Source organism: Lycorma delicatula, chromosome 12 (genome assembly GCF_047948215.1).
Source record: "Lycorma delicatula isolate Av1 chromosome 12, ASM4794821v1, whole genome shotgun sequence".
NCBI lineage: Eukaryota > Metazoa > Arthropoda > Insecta > Hemiptera > Fulgoridae > Lycorma > Lycorma delicatula.
This window is the reverse complement of record NC_134466.1, coordinates 57,287,095-57,311,314: the sequence shown is the minus strand read 5'-3', so window position 1 is coordinate 57,311,314 and position 24,220 is coordinate 57,287,095. Positions and strand designations below refer to the sequence as shown.

Sequence of the window (24,220 nt, the reverse complement as noted above, 5' to 3'; positions counted from 1 at the left end):
AAAACTACACCCAGCATTAGAAACAGCTATATCTATTAAAATTTTAAAATGTGTTATTTTTTTGTGTGAATCATTCCTGCTAACATAATTTGAAAAAAAATTTCAATGAAAAACTGTTAACTCCATCAGCTGATCATGAGGTACCAAATCATATGCTCACTGTATGGCGTCTTGAAAATTGGTGATTATTTTGTGTTGATATTGATGCAGTCACATCAGTTTTATTCTTTTAAGGTATGTATCAAATTTATTTTAGTATACTTAATTAAAAGATAATAATAACTTGTTTCAATTTTGTCAAAACCAAGTAAAGGTTATGAACTGATCTAACCTAGAGTCTTTGTTATTTTATTAATAATTAAAAAAAAACTATCATTATCTTAGATAATATTATATTAGTGTCTAAAATAATATATATAGACACTAAAAGATACTTTAATTAAAAAAGTTTTAGCTGTTAACAAAAATCTGTTCCAAAGACTGATAAGTATAATCTAAAAATATCTTATTTCCTTAGATAAACTGATCTACCCTACAATCTTTGGTTTTGCTAGTTAATATGAAGAAATAATTATTAATAAAACATTGTTTCAAAACCAAACTTATGATTTATCTACCTGAAAAATGGTTTTAACCTACTAATGACTGATTTAACTTGCAGATTTTTGTTCTTTTGCTTTCAAATGTCACGATGAAAAATGTTAGTTGTCCTATCCAAAAAAGTAACAGCAATACAGGAAAATGACAAAATTCTGCCATTGCTTGCGAGTACAAAAGCCTAAGTCTTCTACCTGATACTTCTGCTGGCTTTAATGTAAATAACTGTACTATTATTTTGTCTGATAATAAAACAACTTCTACAGAATTACACATTAACTACAAATGTAGAATTTATTAATGAAAGTGGGGCTGAGCTTACAACAGAATCTATTTATTTTGACTAAGTCAGACTTGAACAAGATCAGAATATGGAAACGCATGAAGAAATAATAGTGGGTGAAATAGTTACAGAAGAAACTGATCAGTATCCAGAATCCCAAGATCAAAGCCTAGCAATTTAATAGACTAAAATGTCAACATGATATCTTAACACCATACTCTAAAATATTCAGCTCTGATACTGATTTACCTAAAAAAATTAGAAAACATAATTTCAGGTGAACAAAATTAACCAGTATGCTGGACAAAACAGAAAGCAATGAGAAATAGGCCAATTATACCTTGGCGTGTTAAAAGAGATAACAAATGGAGTTATGAGAAGCTAAACCAGGACAATTGAAAGGAAGGTGTCATTGCAAGGATAGTAAAGGAGATTTGATGAAATGAGCTATTATATCTGAAGATGATGAAAGAATGATTTTGGAAGATGGTTTAACTGAGGAGGAAAAAAGTAATTATCCATGATGAAGTTACCAGTCTTCCAACAAAACAATCAAGAGATAGAAAAGAGGCTGACAAGTCAAGATCTCAACCTTTTGTTTACCACTTGAAAATCGGTGATGATAATATACGTGTATGCAAAACCATGTTCCTGAACACATTATGCATAGGAAGATGGGAAATCCTAAAATGGAAAAATAATTTTCATGATGGTGAGTCATCAAATGTATTAATACAAATAATGCCATTTGAACACAGGAAAATAAAAGTACAGGACTATTGATGCACTCCCTGTCATGGAATAGGAATACTGTTGAATGTCATCCTTCAAAAAAATATCTATTACCAGATGGTCATCTAAGCAACAACTTTATAATTCTTTTCTAAAAGATCACACAATGTTAAACCATTGTCAACAATAGTCTTTTAATGAAACTTTAGATGAGCAAAATATTGCATTTTTCTATCAAATTAAAAATTAATGTGAAAAATGTTCTGGTTATAGCATGGGAATTCATGGCTGAAGAAGAATATCAGTTTCATACTGCTAGAAAATTAGAAACAAGAGAAGAAAAGAGGAAAAACAAAGATAATGAAAAATGTGCTTCGACAGCAGAGTAGCAAACTTTTCCTGATGGCTCCAAAATCAAACATCAGCATTTTATATTATAAAATGAAATTGCTGGTTCAGAATTTATGTTTTTATAAATTAATTATGTTGGGCTCTGTTTCTTATGGAATGACACGGAAGGTGCTATAGATGCTGAAAAATTTGCACCTATTTGGCCATATTTTATTCAGGAAAAATTGTTATCAGTTAAAAGTGAATGTGAAGATGATAAAAAAATAATCATATATAGTGACGGATGCAGTTATCAAAACCATAATGTCGTCATATCAAATGCATTGCTCAATGTAGTTGTCATAAACAGAATTACAACTGAAGAAAAATACTTTGAAGTTGGATATACCCAGACAGAAGCTGATGACAGCAAGCATTCTGATGTAGAATATTGTTCATGTAATAAGACTGTAAATGTTCCTGCTGAATATATGAATTTTTGCAAGACTACTTACAAAAATCTAACCCCTTTCAGTGTAACTTATATTAACCCTGTACTATTCTTTCATAAAATATTCAGACATAGCCAATGTGCATGATTAAGGACTTTGTTGAAATATTCCAACAAAGGTTTTAATTCGATCTGTCATAATATTTTGTCATTTTATGTACATTTTTTTTTTTTTAGTAGTCTGCAATGATAGACAGCTAGTTGTTAGTTTTTAGAACAGTATACAGTGAAAGGTTTTCATTTGTATTTGATCAAAATCAGCTGACCCGGCTATAATGGCGAGTTGTTCATTTACAGTGTACTGTGAAGATGGACTGTGAGCGCTATATTTCTTATATCATAAAATTCTATAAATATATCAGTATATAATTATGTAAATATTGTGTGTAGGTCAAATTATAAAGCTAATTGTGTAAATATATATGTGTAATTGAAATTCTGTAAATATTGCAAATGTTTGTGTAATAAAATACATTTTGAATGAAAAAAATTGTTTTTGAATTACATTAGTAATTAAAACTAATTACATTAATTTTAGGTCATTAGTCAAAATATATGCATTAAAGCAAAAAAAAAAATACAAGATAATATTCATTTCTGTAAAAAAAAAGAAGAAACCAGCAAGGGGTTACACACAAATTCTTTAAAAAGTTAAGCGACATTATGATGTACAACATCATCCAACCAAGTAAAAAAAACAAGGACCCCAAAGTGATAGGTTTCCAAGCTTTAATGTAAGTATAATTAATTTTGTTTGTGGTTTAAGAAAATTAATTATCACAAACAAACAGTGGTTAGAATTACAGATTTTACATGGAAATGTACTGCCAATAACAGCAAATGAAGATTTACAAGTTATTAAAAGGATCCTACCAGTTGATTAACATGGTAACTGTAATTCATTCACATGTTTAATTTGTTCAATTTTTGTATTTACAGTAATCATATAACATTATTTTGTTTCTACTATTTGAAATTTAAGTTTGAGAATATTATTGGATTAAGAAAAACTCTGAATTGATGTGCTTCGTACTTCTATGAAATAGAAAATGTTCTGAATTCTTAGCTACAATGAACCAAATATGATTAAGTAACTTGTTACCAATTAAATATTTTTCTATAAAAATAGTTATAAGGAAATAAGCCTTATCTTTTCTTTTAAAACCTGTTCTTTATAACACCAGCGGCTAACTCCATACCAGTAAATACTTTGCGAAAATAAAACCTAATTCCTATTTTTCTCCCTAAAAATAGATAACAGTAATACATTCTTCTCATTTTTCTTCTGAAATTTGTCAATACAGGGAGATTAACAAGTGGTATTATTATTTATTTCATTCAGTTTTTAAGTTCTCAAGTAAAATCGTAAGAAATTGAGATAGCAGGTTAACACTGCAACATCACTGATAATATAATAAATACACATTTTTATTAAATAAAAAAAATAATCTTTTTACATCTATTTATCTTCCCAAAAGACAATGCATAAAGTCTTGTGAATACGGCTTTGTACTTATAAATTTACCTAAATTAATTATAGCATATTTCAATGGTTCGTAACAAATATTATCCTCTGATTCTAAACCGGTAGTTTCATTAACTGTAACAGGACATGGCTTTGAAAATAATGAAGGTTTATTCAAAGATAAAACACAATAACTATTAACGCAATTAAGTTTGATGAGTAAATCACATAATTCACGTGTATTATACGGTTGGTATGCCGGTGAAAATCGAAGCTGAATGGCTGATAAACTAATACCAGGATGTAACATAATATGACCTAAAACAGAACTCAACATAGCATCTAATACTCTTCTATTTAACGTACCATCAATACGTATCCACGGTCGTATTTTAACTTTTATATGATGTGTCATATTATGATTAATAAGTTTTTTACAATTTTCATTTTGTGTATTCCAGTGTTCATTAAGATTTTCTACATTACATTTTGATTCATCTTCGGTATCATTAATCTGTTTACTTGTCGATGGCTGTTGATTATCAGTTTTGATGCTAGTATGATTTACATCACTTTCCAGGGAGACATCTTCAGTATCATCTGATTTCTTTGATAATTTAATAAAATTGGAATTTTTTACAGGTACTCTAGCATCTTTTTCCATACGTATGCTACGATAAGAATGTATTAACCATGGTCGTGTAAATGAATAATACACATATCGTGAATAAACAACACCTGTATGTAAAATAATTGATACATCGATCAATTTATTCAATATATCAACAATAATGACACTATTACCAAATTCATTAACTATTTCGTTACTTGTCAATCCTAATTCTTTATTACTCTCAATTTTATTTATAATAGATTTCACTAAATCAATCTGATCACTTGTAAAAATATTATTAATAATTTCATTTATGACCTTATTCTTATCTACATCTTGACTACCTGTTGGTAATGCTGAATTATCATGAAAAACTGCTGAATTTCGTAACATTTCCAAGATGTTCTTAATTCTATGGTCATCGATAATCTCATTATTCATAAATAAATCATTTTCCTCATTAAAATCACCATTCTGTTTTAAATTACACTTATTAATTTTTACGTATACACTACAAGAATTAACGACAAAAAAATCATGGGCATGTTCCATTTCTCTAGGCACCATACCAGTTGCTTTGTTACTTAGATCATCTCGCATTAAATATAAAGCTATACGACTAGCTGCTTTTGCAACAACATTTTGCAACGATGTTACATCAGATCCTTCTTCATTAAGTTGTCTATTTTCTTTTTTATCATTATCATCATCGTTGATATCATCATTGTTAATATCATCATTATTAATATCATTATCATTATAAATATCATCATCATCATCCTCATCTGCTTTATTGAGATATGCGTAATTATTTTTCTGAAATAAAACAGAACTCGTTAAATCTTTCTTATAATTCGATAAAATGTCTTGATAACGTTGTACTAAACGAGCGTATGTCTCGTCTTTATTTCTAACATTTGGATCAAGAACTACAATCTGATCTGGTATATCGATATGAAATTTTACAATATCTTCACAAAATAATTGTATAATCATGGCTGTTGAACCTCCTGATAATGATAAAATTTTATAGCCTTTATCTTCATTATCATCGCAATCATCAGTTTTATGATGACCGGAATTATTAATTAAATCGCATAATGTCTGATAACAATCTAAATATAAATCTGATTGATACTTTGTCTGAATTAGATTTATATACGTTATTGATAACTGATATGGTGATGCTGATAATGGTAAATAATTATTACTATACATGTGATGGGTCTGGTATGATTTTTTAAAAGAAACCATTTGACTTTCACGTAATTTATTCAATACACTTCTTAATAATCTCTCAGGATATTGTTGATAAATACTAAATAAATGATATGACCACGATGTTTTGTCTGAATTACAACATAACGTACTATGTATTGTACAATTAATGATAGCACTATATATATCTGTCGTATTATTAACTGGTTTAAATGTTTCTTTATGTTTATAATTACTTTTTTCGAGTTGCAAAATATTATAAGTTTCATAAAATTCATTTAAATTATCCGGAACTGAGAAATTTTCACATACATTATTCATACTAAATGGTAAATTATTAAAGTTGTTACTATACCGTTCCATTAAATATGAAACCAATTCTATAAATCGTTTTTTCCAAATATTTTCCATATCTTTAATTTTTTTACCTTTACTATTGGCTTCATTTTCAATATATTCTAATGTATTACCATATTTATCCATAATGTATTCATCTTGTCGTAATTCTTCGATACATAAATTAACATTATGACGTGTATTTTGTGAATGTAACATATATGACACTCTTCGCTGACATGCACGTGATGTTTTATTTTTTGAAGACTGAAATGTTCTATGCAATATTTCTCTGAATGTAACAAACATATTTGCATTTATCTGTTTTCTTGTATGCGGGCAAATAAATGCAGATGCTATTTTACAAATTAATAATACACGATCTTCTTCTTGTGACCAATCCACACGTAACTTGCTCATATGTTTTAATGCTTCTTTATCGATTTGATCATAATATGGTTTCCGGTGTAACAATTTTTTAGTTGGTTTAATATGACGGATTTTAATGCTAGGTTTTCTTTTTCGAACTCTTGATTGCCTATTTAAATGTGTTATACTAAAATTCTTTTTATCATGGTTAGATGTAGATGGCGATGAATTCTTTTTTTGTTTCATTAACATACTATTTACAGCACGTTGATTTTGATTAAGTTTTGTTTGCTCCGATGAAGATAATTTCCGTTTAATTATATTTTGAGATGTAGAAATAATCTGAAGCGGTTTTTTCTCTAATATATTTTTATTATCATTCCTACCAGGTTTAGAAATCCAGTTGCGTTTTAGATGCGCAAATAATGCAGAGTCATAACCAGCAGCACCTAATTTATCACCGGGTATATCACCTAAATCAAAAATAGAAGCTTCGCAAAATTCACGAGGTTTCATTGCATCGATCATTTCTTTTTTATCTTGAATGTTTTCGAGTATGACATCAGTACCCATGACATGAGATCTTCCACCTAATCTTGTATTCATACATATTTTCCATGCATTATGCCAATACTCATCGACATCCATCAATGTTTTAAAATGATATTGTTCAATGGGATAGTCAATATCTGTTGATATTTTATTATAACCAGGTTTTGATAATGAAGTATCTAAAAGCGAGGCATTTTTATTAACATAAGTAAAAACTTGTTCTTTTTCTTTATTTTGGTGTGATCCGAACTGAAGCAAACCGATATAAACTAATCTAGTCATTGCTTCAAATATTGTAAAAATATATTTACGTGCAACAGTAAGACAATTACGAATTTTAACTGGTAAATTACCAACTAATAAATGCCTTTTAATTGGATGATTAAGGTACGAGTCTAATTCAGGTACATAATAAGGAACTTGTATTAACTGCATGAATACCGACAATGGTAATCGTATTAAAACATCTGACATTAAACACCAACCTAAATTTTCTTCATCTTTTGTATATTTTGGCAGTGGTGCTACAAACATTCTCCAATCAACTTTTGGGTAATAAATATCTGGCATTAAATTTGTAACATCTTCTGTTATCTCACATTCTTTATTTATTTCATATTTAGCTAATTCCTGATCTTGATTTTCTATACCTTCATAATTATATACTAAATAAAATAAAAATCGATGCATTACTTTCATACGATTAAATTTTGGAAAATGACTTAAATTTTTCAATTTTTGGATACTCAAGCGTTTTATTTTATTATTGTTATTTGTACTGGAATTAGTGTTTGATGGACAATGAAGTTTTAATTTAGCAAATTCAACAGATGATCTAATAAGAGGATGATCGGCTTCAACTTTTGTATCGCATATAAAATCAACTGTTTTTTGATTACAACCACTTTTTAATGTTACTCTATATACTTTTATATGTTTATCAAGTGCTAATTTAAATAAAATTCTCAATAAAGATTTTTTATCCATTTTACTAGCCTGTCCTTCTCTATATTCAGCTTCATTAATTATTATTACAAATTTTCTAATGTCATTTATAACTTTATATTCATGAACAGCTTCTAAAATAAGATTTGAACGTTTTAAAAGACGGTAAGTTTTCATTGTTTTACAAGCAACTTGTCCTTCTTTTAATTTATCTAATTCTTTTTTTGACTGACCAGGTAACAACCAATCAAAATCCTCTGATATTTCAACATCTACTGATATTTTATCAGTCGCTAAATTACTTTCATTTGAGTTTTGATCATTTGTTGACAAGTCGGAGATATTAGTGTTTTCATTTACGACCACATTTGCATTATTTCTATCATCAGAAGATATAGCAGTGATATTTTGATTTACAATATCATTTGTTTCCATATTTTCTATATTACTTGATTCTTCTTTATTAGTCAAAACAATCACTGCAGATTTATTATTTTCCTTATCTAACTTATACCTTTTTTCAGATGGTAGTTCAAAAGAATTATCTTTAGCTCTTTTACCAGATGTTTTATTGTTATTATTTTCAATGCCGTTTGTATTTTTATTAATATCATTATCTATTTGGCTATGATTAAATTCAATATTTTCAATATTTACTTCTGAATTTATTGATGTTATTGTATTATCATCTATTTCTATATCATTATTTAAAGTTACAACTTCACTGTTATGAATGTTTTCAATATTTGAATCACTATCTTGTTCACTACACGACTGATTTATGTAATTGTTAGGAACATTATTAGTAATCACAGGGGGATTATTATTACTTGAACTGTTGGAACAAGAAGGCTGTTGACTGTTTTCGATAAGAATATCAGTTTTACAATCATCTAATGTATTAAGAAATTCTGAAATATTTTCTTCTATACAATGTTGCATAGAATTATTTCCATCATCGTTACATTTTAGATAAAATTTAGATAAACGCTGTCTTCCAACATCAGTCATAAATGTACCGACAGCACCTGTTTTAACTAAATTTTTACAAGTAGTACGAGCTTGAACACGATTAAAACCAAATTCCCTAGCGATTTCTGTCTGTGTTAAACCATCAGGTCCAGATTTCTTTAAAAATAAACAACACTGTGTCAATAAAGGTAAATCGATTATACGATTCTTTTCATTTAATAATCCTAATTTATCATCATCATCTTCATCATCATCATAACTACCGAGTAAACGTTTTTGTACATCACGTACATCAACATTTGGATCTCTTAGCTGTACGATACGAATCTTTTTCTCTTTATCACTCGCTTTATGTTTCCATTGTTTGACATCAGCATCTGGATATAACGTACGGTATGGCACTTTTATGTCTGTACGTACATATCTTTGGAAATCAGCAACCTTAGTTAGCTTTCTCAAAACACCTGGTATAACGAGATGATCACGCAATAAATTATAATCAGCAATACAATTAGGCTGATCTTTTAAAAATTTAATAACATTTTCAGTTAATGAAACAAATTTTGGTTTAATTAGTTTATAAAATCTGGGTAAATGTAATAATAAACCTGATAAATTATTACCTAATGTTTTTTGTTGAAATGGTTGTTTTGTAATTAAATTGTGTTTAAGTAAAAATTTTCTTAAATAAAATATAGTTTTTGCATCTTCACCTAACACTTGCAATCCACATTTACCTTGAGTTGATTCACCGTGGTATCTAGCACGTCCTATCCTTTCTAAAATACAATACTGTAAGGGACTTAATTCTAAATTTGGATTTGAATTTGAACCGATCAATGCTTTTTTACGCGTATCTTGATTTGCAACAATTACAAGATAATTACCATATGTACAATGCACGATATTTAGAGTTAACTTACGTACAACTGATGTTACATTTTTTCGTGTCTCGTAAGTGCTACACGAACCTAGTATGTTATTTGTAGTATCATTAATCAAATTATGCGGATATATTTCTTCAGGTGCTGGATTGGTTTCAATAATAATACCTAACTCTGGATCAACAGTGTAATGATTAAATGAAGCCAATGGTTTTCTCGATTCTACCAACTGATAAAATTCCACATCTCGGAAACATCTAATATGATTCCATAAAAAATCTTTTGTTTCCTCATCAAAATTCTCTTTGAAAACAAATCTTGGTCTTTCCAGTAAACGTAACCATAATCCATCAATAGAAATTCCATCTAAACCTTCAAGTGCTATTTCATCAAGAATATCAGAGATATAATCCATTTTATAGAGATTAAATCTGAAAAAAAAATTAAAAGTAGAAAACATAAACTTTATTTGCAGAAAAATTCAAATAAACAAAACAAACCTATAAATAAACTATAAATAACTTAGTAGAAATGCAAAAAAAAACATTAACCTTATTTGAAGTACATATAGATTCCAACCATTTAAAAAAAGATCATCACTTAAAATGAAACCTAAATCTTCTGAGATTTTCTCAGAAGATCTTTCGAATCTTCAAACAGGTTACAGAGGGCGCAAGAGTCGACCAGCATTATTCCAAGGAAGTTTTGATAAAGCTGAAAGGGTGAAAAAAACCAGAAAAATGGTTTCAATCTTCATCAGGACTTATGCCAGCTCACGTAGCACTTTGGTAATGTGTTACATTTTTACGGTAGATACATTTTATACATTATCAAATGCTTTCAAGCATACAACAAATTTTTACAAATTCTCTGCTAAATAATTTAGAAAAATAATGCAGTATGGTTAACTGTGCATATATTTCTATTCTAAAAAGGTTGTTTATTTTTAATAAAAACCATTTTAACTCCAACAAAAGTCATAATAAAAAATTGTATCGTAGACACTAAATTATCCAGTAATGTGTCTATATTAAAACAGTTAATACAGCATATAAATATTGTAAGAGAAAATAATTATGAAACATATGGAAAATACAGAAAAAAAACTTGCCATGTTTCTGTCATAATTTTTGACTAAAAATATTAACCCAATCATTTCAATATTTTTAGAATAAAAATTGGAAGCGTGGGAAAGTATAAAAAGTTTATGTCTATTAGCTGAACGGCGGTGAAGAACAACAATTACACAGAAAGAGTGTAAGCAAGCACTTATATAAAAGGGTTAAATGACTATAGAACAACTAGGTGATAAAAAGATTTCAATCTTACTTCATTCACAATCTTACAATATACCAAATTTAAAAACGTTTATTAAATATAAGTGATGAAAAATATAATTTAATTTTTTCTAAATACTTAACTGGTTCCTAATCTAGAATGTTAACCCTCCGGGTTGGTCTAATGGTGAACGCATCTTCGCAAATCAGCTGATTTGGAAGTCGAGAGTGCCAATGTTCAAATTCTAGTAAAGGCAAGAACTTTTACTTTTATAGAATTTGAATACTACATCATGGATACCGGTGTTTTTTGGTGGTTGGGTTTCAATTAACCACACATCATGGTCAACCTGAGACTGTACAAGACTATACTACTTCACTTACATTCATATATATCATCCTCTGAAGTAATATCTGACGGTGATTCCCACAGGCTAAACAGGAAAAAATCTAGAATGATAAGTAAATTTGATAGTGCTTAGAAAAATTCGCTCTTCATTTTAGATGATGTCCATACATTAGAATTAAATTACTCTACATATTTGTATCCAGATAAAAAATCAGAATACACATACACACACACATGCATGCGCGCCCACCCATCTGAGATTACTACTGCTTCAATATCAAGTTTTGCTTATTCACGTGGCCATTTACGTAAAAGTTGCTTCATCAGTCAATATTTGAATTAGATCAATATTTCTGAATTAGAAAAATTTGCATCTATGCGGGTGAACCAAATAAACGGTAATTTTTCTATTCTATATGCAGCAAGCAGTTCCAAGCTGGAATGCAGCGTGAGGGGTTAGAGAGGGAAAACCAGCTTGGTTATCTGTTGTCAGTACAGCCATGAGTGAACAAGGGGTTCCGTCTCTGTTGCACAATGTATAATCATAAAGTTTTTAACTAATGAAGGTATTAAATCTGCTGAAATTTTAACTTGTTTAACGGCACAGTTTGGGGATGTTACACTGTGCCGGAACAAAGTGTATACATGAGCCAGACAATTTAAGGGCGGGCAGGAAAGTACAGAAAATGAAAGTCAGGATTGACACCCAAGGTCAAGTCTCACAGCTGACAACATCCATGCTGTTCAAGAGCTTATTGAAGGTGATCACTGGCTCACTGATGAAGAAATTGTGTCAGAAGTGGGTATCAGCTGTGGGAGTGCTCAATCTATTCACTGATCATCTTGGATTTAGAAAAATTAGTGCTAAATAGGTTCTGAGGTTGTTGACTGAAAATCAAAAACAGGTCAGGCTGGAGATCTGCAAGAGATTTCTGAATCTATTTCAACAATAAGGGCACAATTTTTTGAGGTGCATTGTCACATGTGAAGAGGCATGGATCCATCATTACACCACTACGGAGTCAAAAATGGCGAGTAAGGAGTAGTGAAGGAAGGGGCTGCCCAATGAAGGCCAAAACCCATCTATTAGCTGAAAAGTTCTTGCAATGATTTTTTTTTATTTTGACTCAAGCGGAGTTTTACTTACTTGTAGATTTTCTTCACAATCAATGAATGGTGAATGGGGCTTACTATTGCCAGCTGCTACAGTCGATAAATGCTGTCTACAGAAAATGATGGGGTATGCCCATCAGAGATGTCATCCTTCTCCATGACAATGCCAGGCTTATCACAAAATTTTGACAAGGGATAAATTGGAAAAAATGCAGTGGGAAACCATTGACCACCTTTCCTAAAGTCCAGATTTATCCCCCTGTAACTATTTTTTGAAAGAATTACTTAAGAGGGGAACGATTCAAAAGCAATGAAGACATTGAGGAGCGCATGTACAATTGGTTGACAACTTGTCCTCAAACTTTTTATGAACAAGGAATATTCAAGCTTCCAAATCATTGGTAAGTTTGTAGATCGTACAGGAGACTATATAGAGAAATGATGAAGGTATGAATTGTGTATTTTAATCAATAAATTTATTAAAAAAATTACTGTTTATGTTTGATTCACCCTCGTACGTCTAATTTTAGCATTACAATATTACAATAGTCAACTCGGCAGTCAAATTCATTTTCTGATCGTTCTAGCACCAGGTGTAGCTTATAAGGGTGAAATTTATTTGTTTTAAGAAATTTTTAACTGAAAAATATATGATGTCATGTTGGACAACAGCTTTCTGAATCGATGAATGAGAGTCTTCAACAAAGGTCTGCAATACATCTAATGATTTTGCATCAGACTGTCTTTGTGACAGTTCTTGGTCCACAGGTGCAAGAACGATTCTTTACAGTACCAGTCTCCTTAAACTCCTATACTGTCTTGATCACAGTCAATTTACTTATTGGTTCTCTGTTTGGAAATCTATTATTAAATAAATCACATAAATCTTATAAAGACAGAATTGTCACCATACCCCTACATCAACAAAGTTATTCTTTCAGTTTAACTTAAAGAAGGCATTCTTATTTGAAGATTTAATATTTAACTAAATAAATGAATGAGGAAACTAATAATAAAACGTTCACCGAAAAACAAATTTGAAATACTATGCCTACTTAATTTTTACTAGCATTATAAAATTTTACCATTACAAGTATACTGAAGTAAAAAGGTGAAAAGAGGAGTTAATAAGTTGCATTGTTTCAATGTAATAAACTGCATTGTTGTAAATTAACAGCTTAACTCAACTAAATTTATATACATTTTTTAAGTATTTCCAACTGATTTGCTTCATTTATGATTAGTAAAAAATATCAACTGATATTAACACTGGAGTTAATTTTTATTAAAAGTAAATAATATCAGTTGATATAGTCGTTTAATTTCTTGTATTGTTAATTATTAGCTATTGTTTATCATCAGTATTATAGTACTGTTTAAAGTTTGTTATGGTATGCAATAAAATTGTTCATGCAACAAGTTTTACCTTATTTTATTGTTAAACATGATTTTTCCATCATTGCAACTTTGAATGATAACTTTATAATGAAGGCATTAATAGAAAAACAGGTTTCACATTGTTTTTCTTGTAAAATTTTAAATCAAAATCATGTGTAATATGTCCACCTTCCTATTTCAAAAAACTAAGTTTGATTTAATATGGTGGATCCAAGATGACGGACAAACATTAAAAACCCACCATAATGCAGATTTTTTTCTATGTAGAACCCCATTTCTTTCTGCCTCCAAATATGTCTCAGATATGCAGTATAAATATTTAAATCGCCCTGTTTTTATATATATATATATAGAAATCAGCCACCTGTGAAAACAGTCAGTCTCAAACTGTTTTTTTCACTTCTTCACTAGTGTCAAACTGCTGACCGCCAAGAAACATATTCAGGTAGCGGAACAGGTGGTATAATCATTTGACACAAGGTTCGGGCTGTACGATTGGTGCTCCATTTACTCACATCCAAAACATCTGATTAGAGTTTGGACCACAGAATGAGGTTGTGCATGCAACAAAACTCCAGAGGACAGTAGGCCACATCACTTATTCTATATAGGACGTCAAAAGATCTTGCAGTACGCGGCTGAGTTTTTTGGTGTACCTCTGAGCGTAAAATTGACTAACAGGACACCACCATGTCTATTCCAAAACACAGTTGCCATAATCTTGTGTGTTGACAAGGTCTGTTTGGCTTTCACTTTGAAAACAGATATGTTGCCAATCTGTTCACTGCTGCTTTGATGCTGGAGTGATGTGAGAAACCTATTTCTCGTCCCCTGTGACAATGTAGTCTAAAAGTTCATCTCCTTCTTCACTGTATAAAGTCAAAAATGTATTTATTCCTTTATCACAAGAAGCAATATTTTTTATCAAGCTTCCAAGGTAGATAACATGTTCTATAGTTTTTATGGGATACCTTCAATTTTTGGATTACAATTTATGTCAGGAAATTTTTTATTTGATCTTTTCACTACCATTGCCGCAGTTTTCTCTGCATTAATTTTCAAACCATGAGGTCTGGCTTCTTTCATGATTGTATCCAACATAAGCTGAAGTGATGCTTCATCTTTTGCAAAAATGACATCTGCATATTCCAGGCTTTTCACTGCTATTTGATCTAATTCTACACCTTCAATGGGTGCATCATATATTTGCTTTACAAAAAAGTCTATGAAAAAGCATTAGTGACAGAGTGTATGTATTCTTGCCTAACACCTTGTGTATATTTATTGTACAGATTTTTAATCAGTCATATCTCCTTATCCTGGACACTATTATTTTAAAAGTGATCAAAAGTTTTCTAAGATATAAAAATGGGCTAATAAATCATTAACTAGCAAGTACAACCTATTTAGAAAATTAAACATATTAATTTATCTTTCTGTTTGTGTCTATGAATGTGCAATCTTTACTAAAAATTCACTTATTCTTAAAACATAACAATTTTCATCTCTACCAAACCAGACTATGGAACTGTTTTTGTATAGATCAGCACGGCACTTTAGCTAATGAGAAGGGTTTTATCGTGCCTCTGTTGCAATTTTTAATAAATTACCGGGCAATTTGAAAATATTCCTATCAATTTAATTTAAATACAATGAAAATATTTTCTTTTATAGATAAAAACAATATTACTCAGTAGAGAATTTTTAAATACCAATTTTAAAAAAACTTGATTTTTCTGAATCCTATTCAACAGATACATAAATGTGTGCTTAAAATAATTCTTAATAGCATCTTCTGAACTCTGAATTAAATATAGTAATTTTTTATACTCGATGTATTTACCTTAACATTAGTCCATGTACATATATTAAATGATTAACATGGACTTTAATCATACCTTTTTTATCTTATAACTTGTTTACGGATTTTTAACTTATCTTATATGACCTATATAATGTATTATTATGTACCAATTATAATAAAAGATTTATCTAATTAGCCAAAAACAAAGTTCCATCACTCTTATCTTTTTTTATACTCGCCCTCAACATTAAGATACTGTTTTGTAAAAATAATATCTTAACATTAAGATAATTATTATAATTATATGTTTTGTAAATGTCAAGTAATTTGTAATTATTTTTGAGTTAATAAACACATAGGAGGAAACAATGGTATATTGAAAATACTGACTAGCCTGATAAAATGCAGATGACTAACAAGGGATGGTTTCTACCTGATCAACTGTATTTAAAGGATTAATAAAAGTTTTGCGTACAATTTTAGATTCTATAATTTAGTAATTAGAGAAGCTTACAATATTAAATATCATTCTTCATTACGTAAATATGATAGTTCTGAGAATGAAAGATCAATTAGTAGAGTTTCTAGTATCTATACTTCAATGTTTCAAAACCTGAAACAAAATAAGGTTTAAATTAAAAATCAAGTACAAATAGCAAATCCAAATAGTATAAATATAAAGTTTCTCTTAATTTTCCAGTACATAAAATTATAATATTCAGGTAACTTAGTTCTGGTGGAGGTAAAAAATATTCTCATATTTACAAAGGAAATAAGTGAAAACATGTTAACATATACAAATAAACATATTCTATAAGATACTATCTATAGCAGAAATTATTTTGAACTTCAAAAACAAACACACGAGTGAATTTTTAGAGAATTTAAAAAAGAAAATTATAAACATTTTTAAATTGTAAGCAAGTAAATTTTTTCTTATCCTGCTCTCTATACCTTACCTTTGTAAGGTATGAAATGAAATATTTATTTTTCTTACTTTGACTGTTTTAAATCAATTAATACATTTTGATTATTTTATAGGAAAATGATGTTAGTTTTTGTGGAAGATAATATTTGGCTACATCTAAGAATATGTTGAAAAACATCACTTCTGTGCTGCTAGCACTACATAAACTCTCCCAAATGAGTCCAGCAATGTCCTGTTGATAATGCATTACATCTTGTTATTATGTTAGCTAAAATGCTACAAACTTCTGTGGGTCATGTTGGTGGATCTAAAATATTATACATGTGTTTGATTGTTTATTGAATGAAAACTCTCAACAAATCTTTTATTCCACTACATAATGTCTGATGTACGTCATTTACCAGATACTATGGTGGAGCCAGGTTATATTTGTTGCCTAATAACTGGTAGCCCTTAAACAGGGTGGGCAAATTAAAACTGAACTGCTACAGACTAAACACAGTTAGCTGCATCATGAAACATTTATAAATGAAATAAAAACATAAATTAAAATCTGTATTTTCATTAAAAAAAAGGACATATTTTTACAAAATATGTTTAAAGTGCACAGCAATGAACTTTTATGGTTGAGTGATATGTTAAAAACCACCTAACATAAAACACCACAGCTAATTTCTCGCTGAATATTCGTTTCCAGTTCATTGATACTTGGAGGAATTTGTTTCATAAATTCTACCCTTCAAACTGCCCCAAAGGAAAAAATCACAATTAGACATATCTGGAGAACGCAGAGGCCTCCACCATCTGAAGACATTTCACTGTATGAATGTGTACTAATGAATCGTTTGATCTATGATACATTGTTGGAAGAAGCCATACTCGTTTTCATAAACTGTTAACCAAGCATAGAATTCTTTAAAATTTGTATGGTACACTTCTGTACCATAGTCCAGTCAAAACATATTGACTTACCAGAAACAGCACACTACACATTGTGTTTCTCACTCTGAAGTGGATGCTGAAACATCTGGTGAAGATTTTCATTCAGCTGATACCAGTTGTTATCCTAATTACACAGGTCAAAAAAAAACTTGGAACCGAGATAAAAGTAGGTGAATTAGAACGTATTTTTTATGCTGAATCTTAAAATGAAATCAGTTTTTCATCACCCTCAAATTTTTAGTTATGAGCCTTTAAAATATTGAGAAACTTCTTAAATAATAGAATACAAAAATAATAATAATTGTAAAGATTTGCCATGAATATTCATCATACTTAATAGCTTTTAAAATTTTTCATTCCTACAGCATGTGCTACTGGTATAGAAGAAAACTTATTCGAGTTACGCAACAACATTGCCTTTAAGCTTCTTTTTGATGTCTATAAATAAACACCTATCATGAATAACATATTCAATGTCCAGTTAGCCAGCCATTAGCCCCCTAATAACAAGGCAGGAACAAATTAAACCATCTCTTCTAAAGTATCTCAGTAAATTTTTGTTTCTATTTTTATATACTGAAATTTTAATAGCCTTGTTTAATAAATTCAATTCTTAAAAATGTGAACCTAGGAGTTTTGCATGTTATTTCAACAAATACAAGTCACAAATTAGGTTGCTCAGTTCTGCTTGTATGATGAGGTGAGGTTCAGTATTTGATTCTTCCAGTACGTAATTAATATCTACTGAAGTTCAAGAATAATTGGTTGAGTCTTTTGGGAAAACAGAGATTTCTTTCCAAGAAGCTGGAGCAATTGGAATCTGTAAATCAGCACCATGAAGTACTGGTCTCATAGCTGAACGAACATTTGGGTATGCAATACTGTTTTTATTGTTTGAATTTAAAAAAAAAACAAGTAACATTTATTAGGAAAAAATTACAGTTATCATAACGGTTAGTAGGCTCTTGCCAAATCATAGGTATGCCAGAAGGCAAATGCTCATTTTTTTCCTTTTAACCACTGGATTAGTTTAACATAGCACTTGATGCATGCTACATGTGGAGCCCAGGATTTATGTTGGTCTCACAAGGGACAAAATAATGTTTGTAAGCAGTATTCAGCAGATTCGATACTGGTTTTCATAGTGAATTCTCCACAAACGTAAAAAAAAATATTTGGAGAATTTTTACAAGCCTGATTTTTACTCATTGTAAAATTCAAAATGTTTTAATGAATGAAAGCAAACTGATATAATACAGAAATACTTAATTATAAAAATAATTCAGTTTTAATTTATAAACAATTATTTTAAATATTTTTCATAAAATTGTTTCACCATGGAGGACAACAAAACACAGTGTGAAACTCTCCCCCCCCTCAACACACACACACACAACTTAACAAATCTTGATGTTCAATAAAATAATTTTTCTCATAAAAATGTTTTGTTAAACTTATGGCATCACTTATGAAACAATCTTTATAATATGTATATGATAAAATCACTACCACAACTAAAGAACACAGTAAGTCATACTAAGTGCTGAACTCATACTGAAGAAAATTTCATCAGGTGGAATTGTTCATTACTTGACTCGCTGACATGTCTGGCTTGACATGAAATGACATCATTCGACTGTTACGTATCAAATATAGGTCTACAGCATGCATCACAATATAAATCAGATGTGAATAAGCAAACATAACGACGTACTAACTTATTTATATTTTTTATTCCATGAATGATGGAAGAAATAAATTTAAAGGGTGATAACTTAGAAATGTTAGGTCATGGGTTGTTTTGGAACACATATTGAGATTCAGCATATAAAATACTATATAGAACACCTACTCCCTTTTCAGTTCCAAATTTTATGTTGACCAGTGTTATCATCATGAATAACTGAAAACCATGCTTTATCTGACATAAAATATAGCATAATATCTATCTGTACATCAATAATGTTTTTAAGAAACCAGTCATAATAATTAAGTGTTTTGGTTTGTCATTTCTCTTAAGTTATTGCACAGTCGTTACACGATACCGTTTCAAATTAATCATGAAGAATCTTATGGAAAGACATATATGTATTCATATATTTTATTGTGATAACTTGCGTATAGATTTTTTTGAGCAGGCAGAAATTCTTTGAATATAGGCTCTTTGGAGACCCGAATGAAGGTTGCCTACTTGTTTTATGTTTGAAACAGATTGACCCCCATTACATGCCATATTTTAACCAAATTGTGTACTCTACTCTTTGTGAGGATACTAGCATTCAGTTATATTTCCACGAGTAATTTATTCATTTCTTGAACTGCAAAGAATAATTTAAAACTGACAACAAAAGTCAAGAGTAATAACATACACAGCCAATAGTGTTGCTAGAGGTAGCAATAAAGTATCATCCAATATAACTGTAGTTCAAGCCAGCTTGAACTACATAATTTTTTTAATTTTATTTTGGTTTTAAGTTTCTCACCTCTGGAACCACTGGTAGGTATTACTTCAGAGGATGAGATGAATGACAATATTTGTATCGTGTGAAAATGCCATGCCTGACCAGGGTTCGAACCCAGGACCTCCAGATGAAAGACTGAGACACTACCACTCGCGCCATGAAGGCCAGCAAGTTGCTCACCCATTATAATTTTTGTGGTAAGGCATACTGTTCTTATAATCCTAGTGGTCTAATCTTACCCCCTTTAACTGATGTTTCTTACAAATACCGTTACTACAGATGTCAAAGACATAATTTTCCCAGTTAAACACTGTTTTAAGGCTGATTCTGAGCTACTTTTTGCAAAATTTCATTCATGTTAAATTGTTCTCCCAGCGATCCTAAAGGCAGTTACTTTTAAACGGATTTGAATACTAAAACATATGGTGAATATGGTGTTCTTTGGTGGTTGGATTTCAATTAACCACACGACTCAGGAATGGTCAACCAGAGACGGTACAAGACTACACTTCATTTACATTCATATATATCATTCTCATTCATCCTCTGAAGTAATACCGTATGATGGTTCTGAAGGCTAAAACAGAAAAAAGGATAAATGAGCAGAGAAATTTTTGAAATGATTGGATCTGGCAAGAAAGAAATCATACTACTCGTCTTTGGTGAATTGATCTATCTCCTTGTTTGTAAAATTATTTCATGGCAGTGAGCTCATTTATGCGTAATTACAGAAAACATATTCCTGTAATAATTTAACTGCATCATAGTTTTTACTTTTAAAATGAATGAAATTCATTGTGAATATGGTAAGACATATGTAAAATAAATATTCAATGTTAAAATTGTTTGTACAATTTTTAACAATACAATGATCTATTAAAAAACTAGTACTGTTTTTCTTTCATTTGAATTAAAGTTGAATTTTTGAAACTTGGAACTGTTTTCTATTGAATTTTTTTTTAACTTCCAGGGCCACCGTTAGATATTGCTTCAGAGGATAAGACGAATGACAAGTAGTATGTGAAAATGCCATGCCTGACTGGGATTCAAACCTGGGACCTCTGCATGAAAGGCTGACACGAATGGTCAGTGACCACTCGCGCCACTGAGGCAGGCTATTGAATTACAATTTATAATCTTTACAGAATTAAATTAAAATTTTATTTGTTTCTTAGCAATCTAACACAGTTAATTTGCTAGATTTTTTAACTTAAAAACCTAAAGTTCTCTTTTTCAGCAGTTTTTTGGGAAAGTTTCTGAATATTCACTCTTAATTTAGGCCCAGGAGTTCTAGTATGGATTTATTTTACTCTTGGAATAGAAATCTGAGTGAAATATTTCACACTAGTTCTAACTACAAAACAAAACGTCCCTGGAAATAAGTTTACAGAAACTTCTTTTGATTATATTGAAGTTCCCAATCTATTGTAATGGAATTTTCACTGTATAATTTAATAATGCTATTATTATTAACTATTTCATTTGTGTAAAATGGGTAAAAGTTATCCGATGACCCATATTCATAAATCCAAGATTTATGGTTTTCTTTTAAATACACCTAAATTTGGTTAACTGTTAATGTTTTATTTATTTATCTTATTCTATCACTAGTATTTTTGATTAAAAATATTCTTTGGTATAAAATTTATAAAATATTAAATCTGTGAAATTTACACTTATTTTTATTTGTTATTACTTTTTCATTATTATTGTATTAATAAAAAAGTTATTACTTTTTATTAATTATATAATTTATAATTATATAACTTAATTTAAGATAAAAAGGTTATTACTTTTTTATTAGTACAATACACAAGAAACCTTTTTATTTGCCATGAACATGTACAAAAACACTAAAGTTCTGCAAATTTGAAATTTTTATCATCAGCCCCATCAGAGTTATTTGAAGTTAAAATTTGGATTTAAAAAGAATTAGTTTTCAGAAATTCATGAAAATTTAGTAGGTAAGTATATCATCATTAATATTATTTATGGTAAAACTACTAACATATACCTACATATAAAAAATAATTCAAACTATGTATGCCATCCCTGCCTCTTGAAAAAAATTACCAAAAGTGAAATTTCACAGTTTTTCATATTCAACTCTATTGGTAATTCTCTCAAAGCAGGAAGAGAGATAGGTAAATAAACCACTGGACCAACCTTTTACCTTGAGAAAATATGAATAAATTGCTTTTTGTTTCATCCTTCCAGGACAAAAATAGGTGTGCACACCGTAACAAAAATGGCCGCTACAGGTAAACTTCTTACATTCAAAATTAAAAAAAAAGAAGTAATTTTAAGGTCCTGAAACATGTAGGAAACAGGTGGGTAAGTTTCAATTTTTTTTTTGAATTGGTCAAGCGAAATTTCATATATTATTAAAAAATATATGAATACTGAAATTTATTTTTAAAATCTTATTTACAATTTGTTCCTTAAAAAAAAGGTCATAAGATTCCAAAACTGAATATTCATTATATCTTATGTTTGAAAGAAAATTTAAAATTACTATACTGTAATGAAAGAATATCTGAATTGCAATTACGAATGAAAATATTTTTGCTTCCCTGTTAAGTATTTTTTACTTATTATATTTAAAATATAATTTAATAATACACAACTTTCAGCAAATCCTGTTTTTATCTCAATACACACTGATTTTTTAACTTTTATAGCTACTTCTTTGAATATTCTGTAAACTATAAGAAATGATTTCTATTTACTAAAAATATAAAGTGAAATCTGCTACTGCAGTACTATGTTTCATATTTATTTGTCCCTTCATATTCCTACATTAAGGAATGTATTTTACTTATATTAAGGCAGATAAAATTCCACTCATCTCTCTACACAGTGATAATTTCCTGGCTATTAGATGATTACTTTTTTTTATTAACATACATTATTCTTGTCTACTCTTTATCTACATAATACTAATAAAATCTGAGGTATTCTTAATTGAAATAAAAAAAATTATAACCTTTAAGAAAAAGTGTTTAAATACTGTAAAAGCATGTGTCGAAGATGAATGTAAAATAATTTCAAAACAATACACTTAGGTGACAAGTGACACACCCAGCCAAAGAGTGGTTGGACTTCTGCCTTCCACCCAGGTCTTGGGTTCTAATCCCAATTAAACATGGAATGTTTCATACGCTACAAAATTTAATTTCAAGTATGGAGTTTATGTGGTAAATTAATTATTTACCAAAAAGAAAAGAAAAGCAAGAGGCAGACATTCTTATGTGGTCATGAAAATGACTATGTCAAGTCTTTTGAGACAATATATTAGAAATAACATGCATTCTATTTTTATGTCTACCTTTTTTTATCTGGCTATGAGGTACAATGTTCTATTTTATTTTATTTGTTACAATGTAGCAAGCAATAGTGTACTTAAAACCTAATTTACCTAATGTCAGTATGTTCACTAAAATTGTGTACAATTTGATAGTTCACCATAACTGATACATACTACTTTTTTAATCTATTTTAATCTTTGACACCAATAATAATTTTTTTCTTCTAAATTTCCTTCTATAACTAAATGAATTAAACTGTGGATTAATATATTATATATTACTCTTACTCTTCTTGCAAGATTTGGCACAAGTTTTTTTAATTCTAGTGCTCAACCTGATCTTAATTTTCCACTTAATATGTTAACATTTTTTGGGTATAAACAAAGCTATACCTCAAAGGATTCTTTGCATTGCCTTCTTGCTACTAATTTTGTTTATAGAATAAACACATAAATTTAATAGCCCTATAGTAATCTAGTTAGTTTATTTAATATCAAGCTCAATTTTACGTATAAGATAATGAAAACAAAGCAATAAAAACGTAAAAGCCATGATATAGAATTGTGATCATGTGGAACAGGCCATTCTCCTTGCTGTAAACTAAAATGTGCCACCTCCAGACCATTTTTTGTTGCAAAGTCAAATAAGAATTACGTTATAACAATTGTCAAATTATCACATAATTCATGTTATGCCATTAGAAAAATAAATTTGTATTTTTACTTCAAAATATAACTAAGAGTGACCGTAGTTCTGATCCTACATACGGACTTCAATTTCGTATTAACGAACACTTATACTTCAAGGAATAAGCGGTAAGTGACAACTTTAA

At 29.5% G+C, this 24,220-nt stretch overlaps 1 protein-coding gene across 1 annotated transcript; it reads right to left on the bottom strand.

The window, feature by feature from the left end:
- Window positions 1-3,356: 3,356 nt before the first annotated feature.
- On the bottom strand, window positions 3,357-10,232 carry LOC142333230 (general transcription factor 3C polypeptide 1). Its single transcript, XM_075380216.1, has one exon. The coding sequence runs from the start codon at window positions 10,220-10,222 to the stop codon at window positions 3,917-3,919; it is 6,306 nt and encodes a 2,101-aa protein (XP_075236331.1). The 5' UTR covers window positions 10,223-10,232; the 3' UTR covers window positions 3,357-3,916.
- Between the last annotated feature and the right edge of the window lie 13,988 nt (window positions 10,233-24,220).